General features: G+C 41.2%; 1 protein-coding gene across 1 annotated transcript in view; it reads right to left on the bottom strand.

The window, feature by feature from the left end:
• LOC306979884 (metabotropic glutamate receptor 4-like) overlaps positions 1-18,601 on the bottom strand; it is a 178,290-nt gene that overhangs the window by 137,358 nt on the left and 22,331 nt on the right. Inside the window, exon 2 of the mRNA XM_079579028.1 lies at positions 6,396-7,382. Coding sequence (XP_079435154.1) covers positions 6,396-6,938 — 543 coding nt within the window. The 5' untranslated portion in view covers positions 6,939-7,382. The remainder of the gene's footprint in view (positions 1-6,395; positions 7,383-18,601) is intronic.

An 18,601-nucleotide genomic window follows, 5' to 3' on the forward strand; every position in this document is an offset into this window, starting at 1 on the left:
TTCCGTTGCTTTGTACTACGTTTGTTTGCATTGGAGTGCTGACGGAATACTTTTTGTAAACCTGATAACATAAGGCGGCATTGCTCTTTGCACTGACCCTTTAAATTTAATATCATGAAATAATCACTTTTTGTTTCATGGAAAAAATACAATAGGGTTAGTGGGTTTTTTTTTTTTGGCATTCCGCATTTTCAGCCTCCCTTTACTCTGTCATGGAGAGCAGCTCCGTTATGTTATTTAAGTCAGACAGCTTCACCAGACTTTCTCTGATCATTCAGTGCTCAAATTACTTACACTACAGTGTGTCTTGAAATTATTATTATTATTTTTATTAACTGCTACTACTCTCCCCTCTGTACCTGCAGGTTATGAGTTCAGGCATTTCATATGCTTAGAAATTTGGTCTGAACTCCTTTTACTCATATTATTTTAAGTTAAAAAATGCAGCAATTTTCTTGCCATTGTACATTCAATGCATTTAAAACAAACATTAACGTCCAGCCACAGCACCAGGAGGCTTGCCCGCCCTTTCTCTCCACACTTGCTACATCATGCAGTAAATGATGTGGAGCTAGTGCTCCCTGTGTTATGAGAAGGAGCCTGTAAAGTTCACTCCCTCGGGGCCATCGCCTCATCACCCCGCTGCTTCAGGCCCAGACACACAGATGCTTTCTTCTGACATGTGGATCCCGGAGGTGAAACAAGAACACAAGCAAATGCAAAAAGCACTGTTCCTTCAAAATAACACTTGCAAAGGTCTATATCAAATACAGACTCCTCTAACCACAGTCACTAAAATTGCTGTTGTTGCAGCTAATAATAAGACCACTGAAAATAACCTACCAATACCAGATACTACAAATTATGTAAGTATGTTATTACATGTAAGTTTTTGTGCTGATTTAGCATGTATGGGGTTGCTTGTCCCAGGCTCACCCATAAAAAGCCGCTTTCCAATGCTCACCACCTGGCCTGTCACCCCTGATGTCAGGAACCGACTTAGCTGTGAGAAGCACTTAATTTAGTCAGGTTTATTATGTAATTTCGACTGATTTTTGTGGAGAGTATCAAAACTATACATTTTTGAAAAATGTGTTAAACAAGCAATCAGAAAAAAACAATGTTTCCATTTGCTCTGATGTGCGATGATGACATTTATATGGGGAGTAAAAAATGTAGTTTGACAGATGACCAGAACTCCCCATTTACTCTAATGGAAAAAGTGTATAATTTTACCAAATGACAAGGGCAAATGGAAACATTGTTTCTCATTGCTTATTATACGGCTCTTCACAACGTAAGTAGAACGCTCCGTTGATTTGAATGGGATTTCCCAACGTTCTACCGTTATTATTCATCATTATTTTCTGATAAAGGACCTCTGAGAAAAATAATAACCGCGGCCAATGGCAACGGAGTTGGTGCTTTCATATCACTCCGCACGTACGTAGTAGCGGACACTATCTCTGTCCCCGTCACTGCGAGAGAAGTTGGGGGAATTGCTTGTGAAGTTAGCGTGAGTTTGATTTTCAACTTACCCATAGATTCACCACCATTCCTCCAACTGCGCCTTCAACTAAGTAGCTAGGCTAGCTACTAGCCTTGCTGCTTCTAGCCTAGCAAAACGTTGCCGAGCAACGCGCAAAATATTTGTCGCGGAAGTCATTAAATAAACCTTTCGACCTTCATAAAAGTGTACGAAGTTTATGTTGTGTGTGTTCAGTTGGCAAATGGCCGTATAATAAGCGGGATGATGTATAGAACGCTGGTCCTTCAGGGCGAAACAAGACCGGTTCGCCCTGTCGGTGCTTTTTTTCCCGACAATGACCAGCGTTCTATACATTATCCCTTACTTATATCCTAAGTTTTCCCAAAATGTAACGTTTTCATATAGTGCTTTATTTTGAAAAATAAAAAATCATCAAATCATCAAATACCTCTAACACATTTAGCTAACACAATGTACCATTAGAACACTGGAGCGATGCGCCTCTGTACACCTACGCAGGTATTCCATTAAAAATCACCCGTTTCCAACGAGAATAGGCATTCACAACATTAACAATGTCTAGACTCTATTTCTGATTAAGTTAATGTTATCCTCATTGTAAAAAGCAGTGTTTTCTTTCAAACATAAGCACATTTTAAGTGACCCCAAACTTTTGAATAGTAGTGTATATGTATTAGATTTATTAATACATTAAGTAACATAAAGGAATGGTCATGCCTCTGTCATAATTAAGCCTGATGAAAACCAAATTTGCCTGCTTGTAAAAAGTGGAGTAATGTTTACATGCATTCGGCATTTATGGCCGCTTACTAGCACCGTCCTATTCGGTTACTCTGACATTGCTGAATTTGGTGTCACGTGTTGATTGACTTGAAAGACTTGTTTCGGCTCTTGGTGCCTCTTCAGTGTTTTAGAAGAAGACATTTGTAGGTCTCAAACGTCTTTAGCTCATAACTGGTTAATCCAAAGGCTATAGAGCCCAGATGACCTCATCATCATTTACCACATCTTTATTGCTGAATCTAGCTGAAGCTGGTTAGACAGCGTTCTGTCACAACACAACAAAATACTTTCTCTTTTGATTGTCTCTGTCAGGTGATTAGCTGTAGCTGAGTGACTAGAGGATCCCTTGAAAAGTGTTTTCCAATAAAAGACTGATTTTCCACAGTCTAGCTCTGTATCCCACTGGTAGAGGATGAAGAGCAGCACATTCCTGCATTCACAACCCCTAACTGTCAAAATGTTCATCAGCAGGAGAGGGCTATGCTAATGTATACATTGAGGATCAAGTGAACAGAGATCAGAGAAGTCTAAAGTCGTTAAATATTCAAGGACAGTATTTGTGTGCATTAATGAAGTGCGTGAGGTATGAATGATTGGAGGCTTCCTGCTGTAGCTGCTCATTACCGGCCCTCTCACTCTAACCTGTGTCAGCACCGAGCTCTTCTCCTGAGCGCCACATGGAGAGAGCACAGAGAGTGGGGTTTCTGTGCTTAGACAGATTTCGGCATTCAGAAGTGAGGTTGCAAATTGCACTTCGCATTAAGCACGCAACATTTGGAACTTTGAACTTTTTAAATTTCTGGTATTGCATATATTGAGAAGGGCCTGGGTTTAATTCCCAGGCCAGGGAATGCTTTTATGCCTTTCTGTTTCCATATTCTCCTAATGTCCGTGTGAGTTCCAAACTTCCAGGCACGGCACCTGGAGACAGATCCCTCGCCGTTGCACTGCGGTCGCTCATTGCAGAACAGCAGGTTGCCCTGATTCACCAACTGGGGGATGTGTCAAAGTAGATACATTTCTTTATGAAGACAATGAAGCAGTGTTGGAAGAAGTACTACATTTTCTTAGTAAAAGTATACAAGCATCCAATTTCTTACTTGATAGATCAAGTCATTAGCGCAAAACAAAGTCAGTATTCCAGAATAAACTTCTACTGGTGGTTCTGCTAACTAAACTTCTCTATTCCGTGCTGTTCTTGACCTTTGTCTTTCATTACAGTGAATTATCTCCCCCATCCAACCTGATCCTCCTTTTGACATTTAAGTAACACTTTGTATTAAAAGAGCCAAAATGAAGGATGGGAAAACAGGTGGATAGAAGCAATATTCACTGGCTTTTCAAATGTTTTAGTTAGTCCTCAGGTCCATTTGTGCTGCCCTTTTGTTCACCATTTCTTAACTGTCTGCGACCAGGAGTCTTATAAAATATTAATAATAATCCATTTAAGAAGCAAGAAGTTTGGAGTGGGGGTGAGAGTCGTGATTTTTTTTTTTTTTTAAGGAAGAAAAAATTAATAAAAAGGAAACCAGCAATCTCACTATTTCGCATGTCACTATGAATTTGCATTTGGGCGAGTTTGGCTTGACTTAAGGTCGTTCAATTTTTTAGCAAAGGCTCCCAAAAATGTAGTCATTGAGATGCTGGAGCTGTCCGTGCCACAGTCTGCTGCCGACTGTAAAGTGAAGAATGGACATGTTGTGGCTTACTTTTTCCTGTAACCGTAAGGAAAAGGGGGTTGGCTCCAGACGTTTCTATCTCCTATGGACTTTCCATTGACACTTTTTAGGCTTGTCCACATGTTTTGCCTTCATGTGCGCAACATCCTTTTCTAAATAATGGAGCTGGCTCCAAAAACCCAGCATGAACGAGCTCCAGCTAACCCGCACTGAATGCTATGGGGGTTCATTTGTAATTTTACTGTCTATGTGCCATATGGGCGTAGCCATAGTGACGAGGGATTGCCATCTTGTATTTAGGATATTTGCAGTTGTTTGTCACACCACTGTGCTAGAAAAATACAATGTTTAATTGTACAACTGACAAGTACCGTACATGACACAGTAAACTAATGGTGCACAACTGGTGCGTCTGGATCCAAAGGTGGGTTACACAGCAATTTTTCTGTGCTAATCTTTGTCCAAAATTCAGGTTAATTAATTTCTTTTACTTTCGCCTTTGGTTTCCCATACTGTTTATGGGCCCCTCGCTTGTAGACCTGGATCCAGATAGGGAGGCTTTAGCTCAGACCCCAAAGCATTTTCATCCTTTCAATTTATATCTAATATCTTTAGATGAATTGAATGCGTATGTCTGCATCCCGGACATAGGCCGAAGGTTATGAAGGTAAGGCTGGTAGAGCTTCAGCACGTTTAGATTTGGGATCTCTGCTATATATTGTAGCATTATTATTTAATATTACTCATGTTAATAGGTTTATACGCAACCTTCGTAAAACATTTAAACTTACGGACAGCCGCTTTAAAGCAGTACTAGTAACTTGTTTACCTTAATAAATCCTTTGTGTTGTCCCTCTGGGGGTAATACAAGTGTTGATGGAATGATTGGGGGGTCTTTCATCTCCCCCTGATGTCTCTGGCCGTCAAACCACAATTGCAACTTCGCCGCCACCGGGTAAGTGTCACCAATACACACTAGAAGAATCACGAAGAAGAAGCTAACAGGCTAACAGGCAAAGCTAACTGCGGGCTAGCGCCACTGTAAACAGTGTTCACAGCCAATGTTCACAGCCAAGTTTGAGTGAAAAAAATTATCTCCATTGTGTAATTTTGTCTATTCTGTCAGAGTAGTGTTGACTCTCACGGACAATTAATAGTAAAATAGTAAAAAAAAAAAAAAAAACGCAACATGCTACAACACCTGCAGTGGCGCTTGTGGCCTCTAGGGGCATAGTACTGCTTTAAGGGAACATTTCAAAAGCCTGACCTGATGATCATTTGTACCTGAAAAATAAATTAATTATTGCCCACTGATTGAACAAGAAATACTTTCGAATCACAGATGAGGTGCGTGAAGAAGTTTGCTAATATCAAGGCAATGTCAAAATTTCCAGTCATAAAGGGACTAGATCCAAGTTGGTCATTTTAATGCTCACTACTGCCACTTCAGGTCTTACATGTATCTGCAAGTTCTATATTAAGCTTGTGCATGACGGCACTTCGGACCCGAATGAACACCTTTTTGATTGACAATGCAGGATTTTTGAGGCAGTTGTGGTGAATAGGTCTGAGCTCATTTTACACATTAGGACATGGCTAGAAAATGTAGGGGGATGAAAATACTTAATTTGAACTCTTTTAAACTGCATAGTCCCTTTAAAAGATGAACAAAGAAATACCTAAACAGCTCAGGCTGGTATTGAAGTTGTTAATAACAAGCTCCCACTAAACCCAACACTTTTTATCTTCTTTTATCTTCATCATATTTGCTGTACTAAAGATTGTAGTCATGCTAGAAAAGAAAATTAAAGAAAATCAGTATAGTTTGGCAAAGCAGTCGAGCAGTAAATTACTGTGTTGGATGAAGTATTATTATCCTGTTGTGAGGTTGAAAACATGTAAATACTTGAGCAGATCTTCAGATCACATGGTTAAATATACAACTTAAACAAAATAAGGAAAAGCAGAAATATAATACAATTTAAAAGAGTGCCGCTGTGATAGTGCTTTCCACTGCTAAGCAACCACTCCCAGAGGGCACCTGTCTCACTTATGATTTACACCCCGTCTGGGTAAACTTAACTCTCAACTCAACTGGAGATTTGAGAAGGACTGAAGTCTACTTCGGATAAATGCATTCACTGAGTTACACAGAAATGCATTCACCAACATTATCGCAATGCTTGAAGCAAAGCATAATGTATTAATTGATGCACAGTTCTCCTTGGACTTTACAGTGTTGTCTCATCCTCGAACAGCTGAACTTATTTTCCCATGTCCCATTAATAATTCACACATACAGACTGATCAATAAATTCCAGTTTTCTGCAGCATGCAGTATTTAGCAGCTCAGCGCTTCTCTTTGCACTGAGCATCTCACCCCGCACAAGTCTCAATGTAACATTTATAGTGTTTGCTCTTACCTTGAACAGGCGCAAGATGTTAGCCACCATGATGGAGACAGAGCTAGAGGAGGCTCCAATAACACCCACCACCCGCTCAGGTTTGGCGATGATGGGTGAGCCTCCGTCCCGACACTTTACGTCTGACCCGTCCTTCTCGATGAGAGCTTGGACGAAAGTGAGCGACTGCTCTAAGGCATGAGTGTCCCGTGAACAGGTGTCCAGGATACGGGCGCCCAGAGTGATGTTTGGCAGCAGGTTGTGGTCATTGTTGATGCGATCAAGGGCAAAGAGCATGGCTTCCAGTCTGTGGATCCCCTTCTCCTTTTTAAGCTCCCCACATGGCTTACCATCGTGTCCTCTGGCATGCACTGGGAAGAGGCCGCCCAGAGAGATATCGCCATCAATGCGGATGGAGTTCAAATGTGTGTGTCCCGGCCCTTTGGGTTTGGCTGCTTGAGCCGCCCTCAGGGTCCCATGGAGTAGCAGTAACAGCAGAGGCAGGATCAAGCTGTTTGGATGACAGCCGCTCCGATACGGTCTGTACACCGCACTCTGGAACATGACCAACTCCAGCGCTCACTCTGCAGCACCAGCCAGGTATTACTTTATGATGGCCACAGGGTTAATTGCAATAGCTCTCGAAGCAATTGGCACAGGGAAGGCTGAGTCTCATGTCTGTCCTCGTTCCCAGGCATTCAATTAACATGGAGTCTGAGCTTTACAGTGTAATCCTGTTTTCTCCTCCTCACAGTCTGGTCCGACCGCAGCGGTGGGCAGTGCTCAGTTGTGTGCTGTTGTTCACACAGAAGTCTTTAGATCTTTCATATGGTGCATTAGGTTGACCAAAGGGGAAGGATTATGCTATTTCTCCTCTGCGTTTCCTTGTGCCTCCCTTTTTTTCCAGCTCAATCAGGAATTTTTAATCTGGCCTTTCCACAAGGCAAGGCTTCAGTATATACCAGCGTCTGCAGGCTGGGATTGGTCCAGAGGCATCATGCTCGATTCCTACAAAAAGCACAAAGAGAAAGACTGTGAGAGAGAGCACGAGCTGAAAAACACACAGGTTTTGTGTTGGGGTGAGCCTTTCAGAGACTAACCTTGTTACTGCAGCATTATGTGAAATGGAGACTCGGCTCTGAACCTAAATTCATTTCTTTTTCATTTATGGCTTTTACACAGCACACCTACATTTGCCTTTATTACATTCACAGAGTGCTCAAGGTTGGCAGGACTGAAGTCAGCTCCCACACACTTCATTTTCATCTCTCAACCTTCAGAGTGACATACAGAAACTGTCATAATGTTGTGGGCTCTGTACGACATACAGATATTTAAGCATGTTGATACGAAGTGAGTGTGAAATCCCTACATGACTCTCATTCACTGTATTTAAACACTTTCAACTTGCATCAGCAATCAAAGAAGTTGACTCTGCAGTAGTAGTAATTTCTCAGTTCATGCTCCATTTTGTAAAAAACCCTTTTCTTTATAGGCGATTGTGTGTTTTTGGTTTAAACATATTGCTTATTTCTCAACAATAGGTAAACAGCCATTCAGGATCATTTATGTCGCCTTTTGCTTCCATAATATTCTGTTCACGTCCACTGTTTTCAGGGTCTAAAAAAGAGAGCTCTAGTAGCAGAAATCCCTGGAAGCTGACAAAGAGCTGCCTGGTTCTGTCTCCATGTCCAAAGAAGCGTAATGCAAGGTGCCTTGATTTTTTTTTTTTTTGGCGATGGAATAGGATTTGACAAGTTCTCGCTCGTGAAATCACACCAGAAATGTTCCACGCACTTAATTTAAATGTCAAAAACTTGCAGTGAGACATAAAACGTCACAATAAGATGCCGACAGTATTGGATTTAAGAAGGCGATTGCATTCATATAGAAACTGCACAATGTTGGAAGGAACACAAAGCCTTGGAAAGATCTAAGTCACACAGAAGTGCTTTTGAATATAGTAACATTACAATAGTATCTCTTTCTTCTAGACACAAGTCAATACTTGCACATCAGTTACAAGTACGCCACCGCAACATCTCATCTATTGCAGGCCAACTTGTGGGGATCATCACACTGACTGTAATAACCTTCGAAGGAGCAATCTCCGACACAGCACGGCACAATAGAGCAGTAGACATGGGTTTCTCTTGGGAGTGGGCTGGAGGCTTGGGATTGGCACAGCCTGAGATTCATTGAGAGCATATTGCTACTGACAAGGTCCTTTGAATACACCCAACTATCCCCCACTACTAAGAGAGAAGCCGTTTTCAGAGCACATTCACCGTAGGTTCCCTTCAAGTCTAGCAGAGCTGATGACAACGAGGAGCCGACCATTTCACCTGTGACCCTACAGGCAGAAAACCAGGAAGCGGTCTTAAAGTCTATTAAGCATCTGTGGTGGGAAGTCACTCGACATACAGAACAACATTTCTGCTGGGATTTGTATGTTTGCATTGTAATTTCAAATCAAAACAATGCTGCCCAAGAAGGGACTTTCTGTTTTGATACAGCACACCAAAATAAAAGCACCATCTTATTCCTTAATTCAGCTTTTCATTCGTACAACTTTCTGTCTGCCAAACTATTAACAGACAAAACACTTAAAATGTGTGTATTTAATTATATCCTTGTAATGTTGCGTGTACCTGCTGAACTAATCAATGAGATGAGCTGTGATGATGGATCAAAACAGGAAGTTAATTGTGGGGGTGGGTTCTTTCTTTTTTTAACAGCTGTTGTAAAGTAGGTGAACTAAGAGAGCATCTAACTTGCTCCTGGGCCCCTTTACGAGCAGGGTTTCAGATATAAGCACATGACAGGACAGACCGCTGATGCTGTCTATATCCAACATAAACATCCAAGTTTGATGTTACAAATCCTTCCAAATCCACGCACTCAGTTGGAATAATTTAGTCGGCGTCTTCATACGAGTGTCTGTAGCTTTGCTCTTTGTATCTTGGTTTTAAAGTAGCAGCAGAGCATGAAATCTTCAAGTGTGTCCCAGACTTAAGAGAATGCTCATTGCAGCGTTCAATCACACCATTTTGGATAGTCAATCAAAAAAAAGAAGAAGAAAAACAATATGGCGTTTTTTTAGATGTGTTTCTACACTTCAGACTCAGAGACAGATGTTGTCAAACCAGTCGTAGTTGCTCAAAGATCGCTCATGTCTTAAAAATAAACGACTTGAAAACAATGTATAAACGCTGAGTGCACCTAAAAAAAAAAAAGACATCCCGCATCCAGTCTGCTATTATCATACTAATCAACGCCTTTGTCTACAGACGCATACGTCAGGATATTTTCCCGTTTTGGTTTGCCATAAATCTCTCTCTGCTGTATCAGAGAGATCTGAGTGCAGTTCTGTGTGGGCCTGGCGTATCTGCTGAATAAATCACAGCCCAGCATTAATCTACTGAAGCATGCGGTGTGATCCCGGCTTTATCAAACAGACCTCCTCTTCTGAAAGGCCATGGTTGTAGCGTAAAAATAGCTTAAATAGTACTAAATGTTATGGCGAGTTACATAGGTTCAGCGGGCGTATGTTGATACTCAGTAATGAACTAATAATGTGTGTGGCCATAATAGATATCATCAAAATATCACGAACTAGAGTAATGAAAATGCATATGTTGAGATTGTTATAGAGATGTAAAAAAAAAAACTTGTTTCATTTTGTTAGGAACGTGCACAACAACTGAAGGGTGTGCAAAGGAACAATTTTCAAAGGCAATGAATGAGCGAAGAATATGAACATACAGCTTGTATTTACAGATTAGATGCTAATGACCTACCTCAATAAACAGGAGGAAAAACAACAAATACTTATGAGCCACAAAATGTCAGCGATGGCTGCAGGAATCAACAGAGATTTATATCAGGAGAGCAACCTTTCCTCAGCTGCAAAGGCACATTTCAAATTTACCGTGCATTTATTACAAAAGGCCATACAATAACCTAGGAGCAAATGAGTGTACATGTTCTTTTAAGCTACATGGAATGAAAAGTCAAGGACAGCAGTATGAAAAGTATATAAAGGAAAGTACTGCGCATGGTGCACCTTTTTCCACTGACAAGTCTAGCCCTATACTGCTCAAACATGACTACTTCACAATTCTTGCTTCAGTGTTTGGTTTCTTTACCCGTCCTAACTCTGAATTCCAGAACACGGTGTGGGAGGCAAGCTAAAATCATTGGACACATACGCTTCATAACTCAAACACCATGACAGTAACAACTATTGTTTGAAAAAGGGCACCACAAAAACAACCCCATTTTAGATATTGTAATGAGCGAGTGTTTTCCGATGACCGTTTGTCTGTGGGTAGATGTGAGCAGCTGCTAACTGCCTGAGTCACGGGGGAGACTTTTGGAGTGCGGCAGTGGCTCCTTTCCCACAGATGGACAGGAGGGGCTGCCTAATTGACACTCCGGCATGTTGCTGCTCCTCACTAGATCAATAGACCAGGCAGAGGAGGCGGCCCAACGGAAACGCAACCAAACAGAGCGCAGGACACTTAAGGGAAGACGCTTTGAACATATAAGCTCTTACATGGAGACAAAAAAAATATACCTAATCTTCACAATAACATGTTTAAATGTGTTATATTGCAGGAAATCGTAATTTCAAGGGCCATTTTCTCTCATTGTGGCGACAACATCTCCACGTCAGTAGCTCCTACAGGCTTCAAATTTTCCAACCTTGAATTGAACAATATTTTGAAGATTTTTTTAATATCTAATTCCTTGGCTTATCAAAAAACAGGGCGAAATTTTATTTTTTACAGAATTCTTCACTAAAAAACAGCTTATTTTAAAACCAAGCAAGATATCCAAAATCCCCTCTGAAAAGTCTTCTAACTAATATTCCAACAAAATAAAACCATCATTTGAATCTAGCTCAATCTGTTATTCAGATTTTGAATTTTTTAGGCTTAAAGGGGCTGGATGCAAGTTAGCCATTGTATGCTCACTACTGCCACTTCAGGTCATACATGTAGCTGCACTTTCTATATTAAGCTTGTGCATGACGGTAATTCGGACCCGAAGTAACACCGTTTTGAGTGACAGTGCAGGGTTTTAGAGGCAGCTGTGGTGAACAGGTCTGGGCTCATTCTACACATTAGGACATCGTTAAAATCGTAAAATACATAATGTTAACATTTTTAAACTCCTTATAGTCCCTTTAAGACGGCTTATTTTTATTTGAAAACATAAAATGACAGTTGCAATGTATTTTTTTCTGAAATGTATGTCAGTAATCTACAGCAAAGGTTTCAAATTGATATCTTTACATCTAAAAAATTCCCCTATTCACCTGCAGTGTCTCGCATTTTTACATACTGAGATATGTTCTTGTTTGAGCTTAGACGAGTTGATGCGTACCTGTCTGGTTTTTGTGTGTGCAAAATGACCAAAGACGTTGTTAGCATTTGGCCCCTCCCAGCATATTCCTATGGCTCCAAACGGGGATGAAGTTAGAAGCGACCATGCTGTTCCATGGGCACGCACAAAGACCAGCATTTTAAAAAATATTTTTCTTTGAGTTTTGCCTTTTCATCTGCACCCCAAGCAAGACTTTTTAGGTGCATTTCTTCTTCTTCTTCTTCTTCTTCTTCTTCTTCTTCTTCTTCTTCTTCTTCTTTATTTACTAACTTTAATCTTGTCCAAGTGTCGAGAAGAATTTTATCACCTACTTAGCATAAAGATGTCTTAAAAACGACCTCAACAGTATCCCCTGCAACAACACAGACTCTAAATTCTAAATTCCTCCTTTTTTAAAAGCACTTTTTTGCTTTAAAAAGAAGGAAAAACACTGTTTGACTTTTAATCTGCCTCAGCCATGAAGTGGAATTGGAAAACCTGCTCCCTCTGAAGATAAAGGACTTACTCTGAGATGACAAAACACTGTTATTTTAGGTGATCGTGCGTTAATACAGGCATAATTATGAAGAAGGTTTTGTAACTACCTTACACGTACTATCTTGTGCAAGGGCAATTATGCAGAAGAAAGAACATTGTCAGCATGGCAGAGTTGTTAATAAGGGAACCGAGTTGTGACAAAAGCCATCTTTAGGCTTTCTGAACGCCTACGTGCAGCAAACAGAAAAGTCCTGATGAGCCGAGTCTTTATTGCCAGCTGTCACACTCTGCACTGGAGACAAGCAGTATGAGTCAGGCTTGACAATATACAAGGCACTTAACATCCAAATCTGTGCAGCTTCAGTGGAGGTGCAGCCTTCATCCTGCTCTTGCATGAGTTTGATTCGATTTTTTTTTTTTTGATGGGGAAAAATTGCTGTTGACAGAGGAACTGTTACAAAATTATGACTCGTAGGAAATGTTAAGTTGCGCCATCTGTGATAGGAAGCGTAGGGTAGATATTCCAGAGCATTGCTGCACCCTTATTCAACAGAAAACTTGTGTTAGAAAATATACATATCGCAAACCATGAGCAAGACTTGGCCTCTGCAACTTGTGCTTTTAGTCAGTCGATTTTGGCCAGTGAAAGGTCTTGTTCAAATCTACATTCTGTCCTCATTTAGAGCTAATTTAGATGTGGCTTAGTACCAGTTTTGCCTCAGAAAAATGTCATATTTTCGGGAAGAATTGGATGCTGAAGGTTGCAGGGATAAACGTCGGTAAGAGGAGCTGTGGGTGAGGGTTCAGCTTCCACGGTCAAAAAAAAAAAGACGTAAAAGCAAGATGAATGACTGGAGAGGTGATTGGTTGAGGGGGGTGAAAAGCTACGGGACAGCGACAAGCAGCAGGAAGTAGGGCTGAGGAAGGAGCTATAGCCAATGCATATACAGTTTCATTGGTCATTCAAGAGCACTATTTTGTGTTGCGGTCCATGCATCAACATTAACACATTTTGATCGAAACACAAAGTGATGGGAAGAGATATCTACTGAGCTGGATTTCAGAGGTTTTATTGGATTGCTCATACTACCTGTCCATGTTTGTTATCTTCAATTGTAGTTGTAGAGTTCTGTGTTGTTTCACTTTACTCAGCAGGGCCAGATGTAAATATTGTTAAAGAGTTGGAGAAGACAAATCAGAGTCAATTCTACTGTAATGCGGTGTTCATTTCTTATTAGATATGATCCCGGCTCAATCTCAAGGGAAATAAACACAGCATAAGTCTTTGCCTCAGGAATAATAACTGGTATATTAGAAGAAATCTCTGCAAACTTGTGCATTATGTTAAAGATTTCCTTCTCCAGCTTTTGATCGTCTTTTATGGAAGCTAGACTGAGCAACGCAATTGCTGTCTGATTATGTGGTTAATTATTTCATTGTAGGCACACAAGACTCTTCATCTTTTTATCAGCATATTTTGTTGCTTTTGATAATGTACAGTATATCATAAAAAACGCACTTTTGTCTCAAATTAAAACCTGAGAAAATAAAATGTTAAATGAGTTATAAGAATGTGATGTGAGAAAATCAAATAAACGGATGCCCTCTCTTAGCCTACAGCCTTCTGTTTAGAAAACACTGATTTAATGGACGGTTTATAATACAATGACGGGCGAAGAACCACTGCCTGAGACTTTCCACTAAAAAAAACACTAATTTTGGACCATTCTGTCATAAAAAGGTGAATTTAAAATGCAAAGCCAGAAAACACACTCTAACTCTAATTCTGCATGGCCAGATGTTCCTTTCTATTGTTTGTTAAGAACAAAATAACCTCAACTTGATCACATTGTTTGTATGAATAGTGATTTACAGTTAGATGTGTATTCCTGCAATTGTAATAAAACTAAATAAAACTCTCTAATCTGATACCCGTGTCATTCTTGTGGCATCTCATGTTTTGTTACAGTTTGGTAATAAGATTGTGGGCTGGCTAACATTTGGACTCGGGGCCATATTAAACACCGAAATAGTAACATTGTGCTTGACAGCTGTGATTTATTTACAACCCTGAGATATATGCTAAATCTCGCTAAAACATGAACATTATGCAATAGCTGACAGTGGTCGTTTGATTCGCCTTTGCAAAGAGCCCTGAGGAAATGCTGCTGCAATTTATCTCAAGAAACATCAACTTTATGACACCAGCGCTGTGCTGCTTAATAGGCCAAGCATCGAAATTTCAGAGATGCCTACAGTCTGCATTAACTGGCAACAGGCCAAAAATAGGCATTTAAAAGTACGTTCTTTGACTTTTGAGTATAATGTGAGGCCTGTTTGTAGTCAGATTCATACGGAAATTAATTTAGGGAACACGTGGTTTTGCGTGTTCACAAGGGACAACCAAAACAAATCATTTCTAAACCACTGTCGAAGTTACAGAAGCCATTCACAAACATGCGCCTTCAGATGAACCCAAGGCGTCTCATGCGAAAATAACCTGCTTATACACACAAGCTTTGAAAAACTTTTAGAAAAGGCTTTGAACCATGTCTGCATGAGAAAGAGGAACAAACAAAATGCTGCCAGGATGGGACGGCTGGTATCAATGGGCTAGGTGGGCTAAGAGAATAAGTTGTATTTTTCCATTTATTACAGTTAATTTTAAATAATGACTAATTGTCTAATGTCGTTTTATACATCTGATCACGATTTTTACCACAAGAAAAAAGGGGCTAGTTCTGATTAGTTCCTAGAACGCACAAGAATATGACAGTGATCGATAGATGGCTGTGCCGCAGGTCCTGCCTCCAGCACATACACACACATACACTTGGCTCTGGGACTGAGCCGGATTTAGCCCCGGACCCGATCACAGAGCAGCAACTCCACATTGGTTACTTTCACTCGCATGGCGCACGCGGTGTCTGTAAACTATACTATACTATACATGCTTCTTCATGGTCTGACAAGTGGTGGTACATGCGTTTAGTAGACTTGATAGTAAAAAAAAACCCAAAAACAAAACACCTTGTGCAACAGCCCCACCTAGAGTTTACATCACCAGCCGCCACTGCTGCCAGGGCATGTAGAATAACCATAAGGCAGCGCGTATTGTTTGTAAAGGGTTAAAGATGACTTAAAAGGAGTAAAGTAAAGTTGCTCAAAGTCATGAAAAATGAAAAATCTACCTGGAAGTACAGTGAAATAATCCTGGAATAATCTGTTACATTCCTTCACTGCTTTGTGGGAATGGAGTGCGCTGTAAGTCACTTGAAGAGCAAGCCAGCAAATGGGGGGTAGGGTGAAATGGGCCATACTAATTCCTATATTTTATGTTTACTTGCGCTGGATGCTTGCCTGTGCTAATGGAGGCTAAGATCATTGAGCTGCATCTATAGCAAGGAGACAAATGGACTGAAATGTGAGAATGCGCCCTCACACTCCTCGCACTAGGAATGCGGAGGGAGAAATTTCATGCTGCTTTAGGAAAAGATAAAGACGCTACAAGGGGGAAAACAAAACTGTCAGTTCAATGCCATACTGTATTGCGATGCTTAAAACCCACCCACTCGCATTTATCTTCCTCCTGTCCTTTTATCCGTCATTTCTTTTGAATTTGGGCACGTCTTCGGGTTATAAAACTCTACTTGGCTTTCAGACCCCTTGCCGTGTCGCCGGTATATAGTGCTTTCATTTCGTACCCGGCTCTCCTGAGCGCACCTTGGGGTCCGGGCTCAATATCATTCAGAGCTTCACTCTACAGGTTGAAATACATCCCAATATCTCTGAGCCGTGGCAGCTAGCCCCGGACTCCACTGTGCTTACGACGAGTGCCTGCCTAATGGGGCGCAGAAAAGATGGCGTGAGGTGAACCATCCCCTGCCTCCCACGGACTCTAAGTGCTGCTTTGGTAATGATGCCTGGCACACTTCATCACTGTGGGACAGATAAGCCGGATTTTAACCTTGTGGGGAAGAATAAACTACAAGGATTGTCGTCCGATTGCGAAGACAGATTGCATATATTTTACGCCAAGCTTCAAATGCTATGGATGAGTAACAAGCCACGGATCTAAAATGGGATCCTCTCTATGATTGATTGTGTTGAACAACGCAACTTTAAAAACTGAAGTAAGGTTTACTCCACCATTTGCTCCACAAGCCCCTCAAACTGCTGGATTTCCATATCAAAATCATGTGAAATGAACCCAATGTTTATTATTAAATGGGTTTTACACTTTCTTTTGTGCCACTTTGCTTCGGGATGGCGGGAGATTCACGGTGCTGGCCTTAAGCAGGGATAATTTACTATGTGTGGGAACAGCAACAGCATCTGATGTCAAACACCAAATTAATACAAAATGCTCCAAATTTGATGATTCATTTTCTAGTATCATTCATAAGAAAAGCCAGCGGTCAATGTTTGTTTCATTTGCAGTTAGCTTCTTTATGTAAAAAAAAGGATGTATTGGATTTTACAGTGACTGTGTAACGACCTTTGTGTGACTTGCGTGTTTCAGTATAAACCGTTGGGAAGGATAAACTCTGAGGTTGTCACCCGAATGTGAAGACGGATTAGGCAGAGGACTATCAGTGAGAGGGGAGGAGAGGGAGGTCATAGTCGATACACGGGCCTGTTGCTTCCCCAACACATTGATTGATTTACTGTATCTGTTGACTGGCTGTATCTCAAGCTGACTGTCTGTCAGGATTAAGGAATCATGTCTTATCAAGCCACACACCTGAGAGCGCGACGATCAGCGGCATACAGAGGGGGGAAGGCTTAGTATCTTTAAGAAAAAACATTGGTTCCGAGTATGCTGTGGATTGAAGATTTATCAGGATCATCAGAACAATGCTTTGTACTGTCAACACAGACATCACACAAGGCAAAGAAGGAGATCAACCAAGTGGTTTCCAAACGGAAACCAACGATTTGGTTTCAGCTTCAGGCAGCCAGGCAGGCAGACAGACAGACAGACAGACAGACAGACAGACAGACAGACAGACAGACAGACTGCGCAGCCTGAAAACGGCTTTGTTTTCGTGTAGTGACTGATATTATCTGGACTTCTCTAGCCCCATGTTAACAGATAGGAGAAAAGGGGCGGGCGCAATTCATGGCGGCGCCCACGCGAGCCTTCGGAATAAGGTGAATACTATAACCTGAATGCCTGATGTTATTTTGTCAAAGCCGTGTGTCCTTGTTGGCCCGTGTCCTGTGCAGCTGTGCAGGTGGTGCTTCTAAAAGCGCTTTCATAGACAGTTGATCATACGTGCTGGGAATCTTATTTATGCATATTTGATTTAATTACAGCCTTATCCTGCCAGCTTGTGAGGATGAACACCTGTTCCTTAACCTAGAAATGCACTTTAGACTACCTCCAGCATAAACTTCTGCTATAGGAAACATTTATATTCATCTTAATCATTTTGTCTGGAAAGAATTTTTAGCACATTTTTGGAAACGCACCGTTCGATTCCCGAAGCCAGAGGCTGGTCTAGCATTTTTACAGAGTCACAGCTGCTCTTCTGATCACTGTCTCTAGTATACCTCAGAAGGTGCAAAAGGCTCACAGGGTTAAAGGAACAGGCTGCCGTTTTTCCATACGGAGATATGTTCTTACCTGAGCTTGGACGAGTTGATGCTTACCTGCCTGGTCTCTGTGCGTGCGCTCAGTCACGCAAAAAGACCAAAGTCGTGGAAGAGCTTGGTTGTTTCTAACTTCAGCCCCGTTTGGCCCCATAGAGGAGAGTAGGAGAGGCTAAATGCCAACAACATCTTTGGTCTTTTTGTGTGACCAAAGACCAGACAGGTACGCATCAACTTGGCTAAGCTCAGGCAATTATCAGTGTGGAAAAACTGTGGAAAAATAATCGCAGTCATTTTGGTTGGTTCATTCGTGTGATGCATGATTATGATCGATGTCTGTTTTTACTTAATCCGAGGCTTTAACCTTCCGTTTAATGTGTGTGTGACTCTGGATGTTGTGTTGTTCCTTTCCACTTCAGTGCAAAGTTATCAATGTGAGAAGGCCAGAGCGGCTGGAGAAGCTGAATGAGGATATTGCTAGAATGCAGATGACATTATTTCCCCAGACACCGATACAGCCACATGATTACGCTACAGCAGCAGCCCAGAGGGAGGAACTTCATCCCTGAGTGTCGTTTGTACTGTGTGGACTAGAGAAGGATAAAACTCAAGTCAATAAGCTGCTGGAGCTGTTGTAGTCTATTACCACCTCTTATATGGTCAAGTTTTGTGTTAGATGCCATTCCTAATCAAACCTTTCAAACCCTTTTCAGCTGTATATTTTACCACTTTTGGCCATCACGGCTCAATGTCAGAGAGCGACT

Source organism: Gobius niger (genome assembly GCF_951799975.1).
Source record: "Gobius niger genome assembly, chromosome: 20".
NCBI classification, from domain to species: domain Eukaryota; kingdom Metazoa; phylum Chordata; class Actinopteri; order Gobiiformes; family Gobiidae; genus Gobius; species Gobius niger.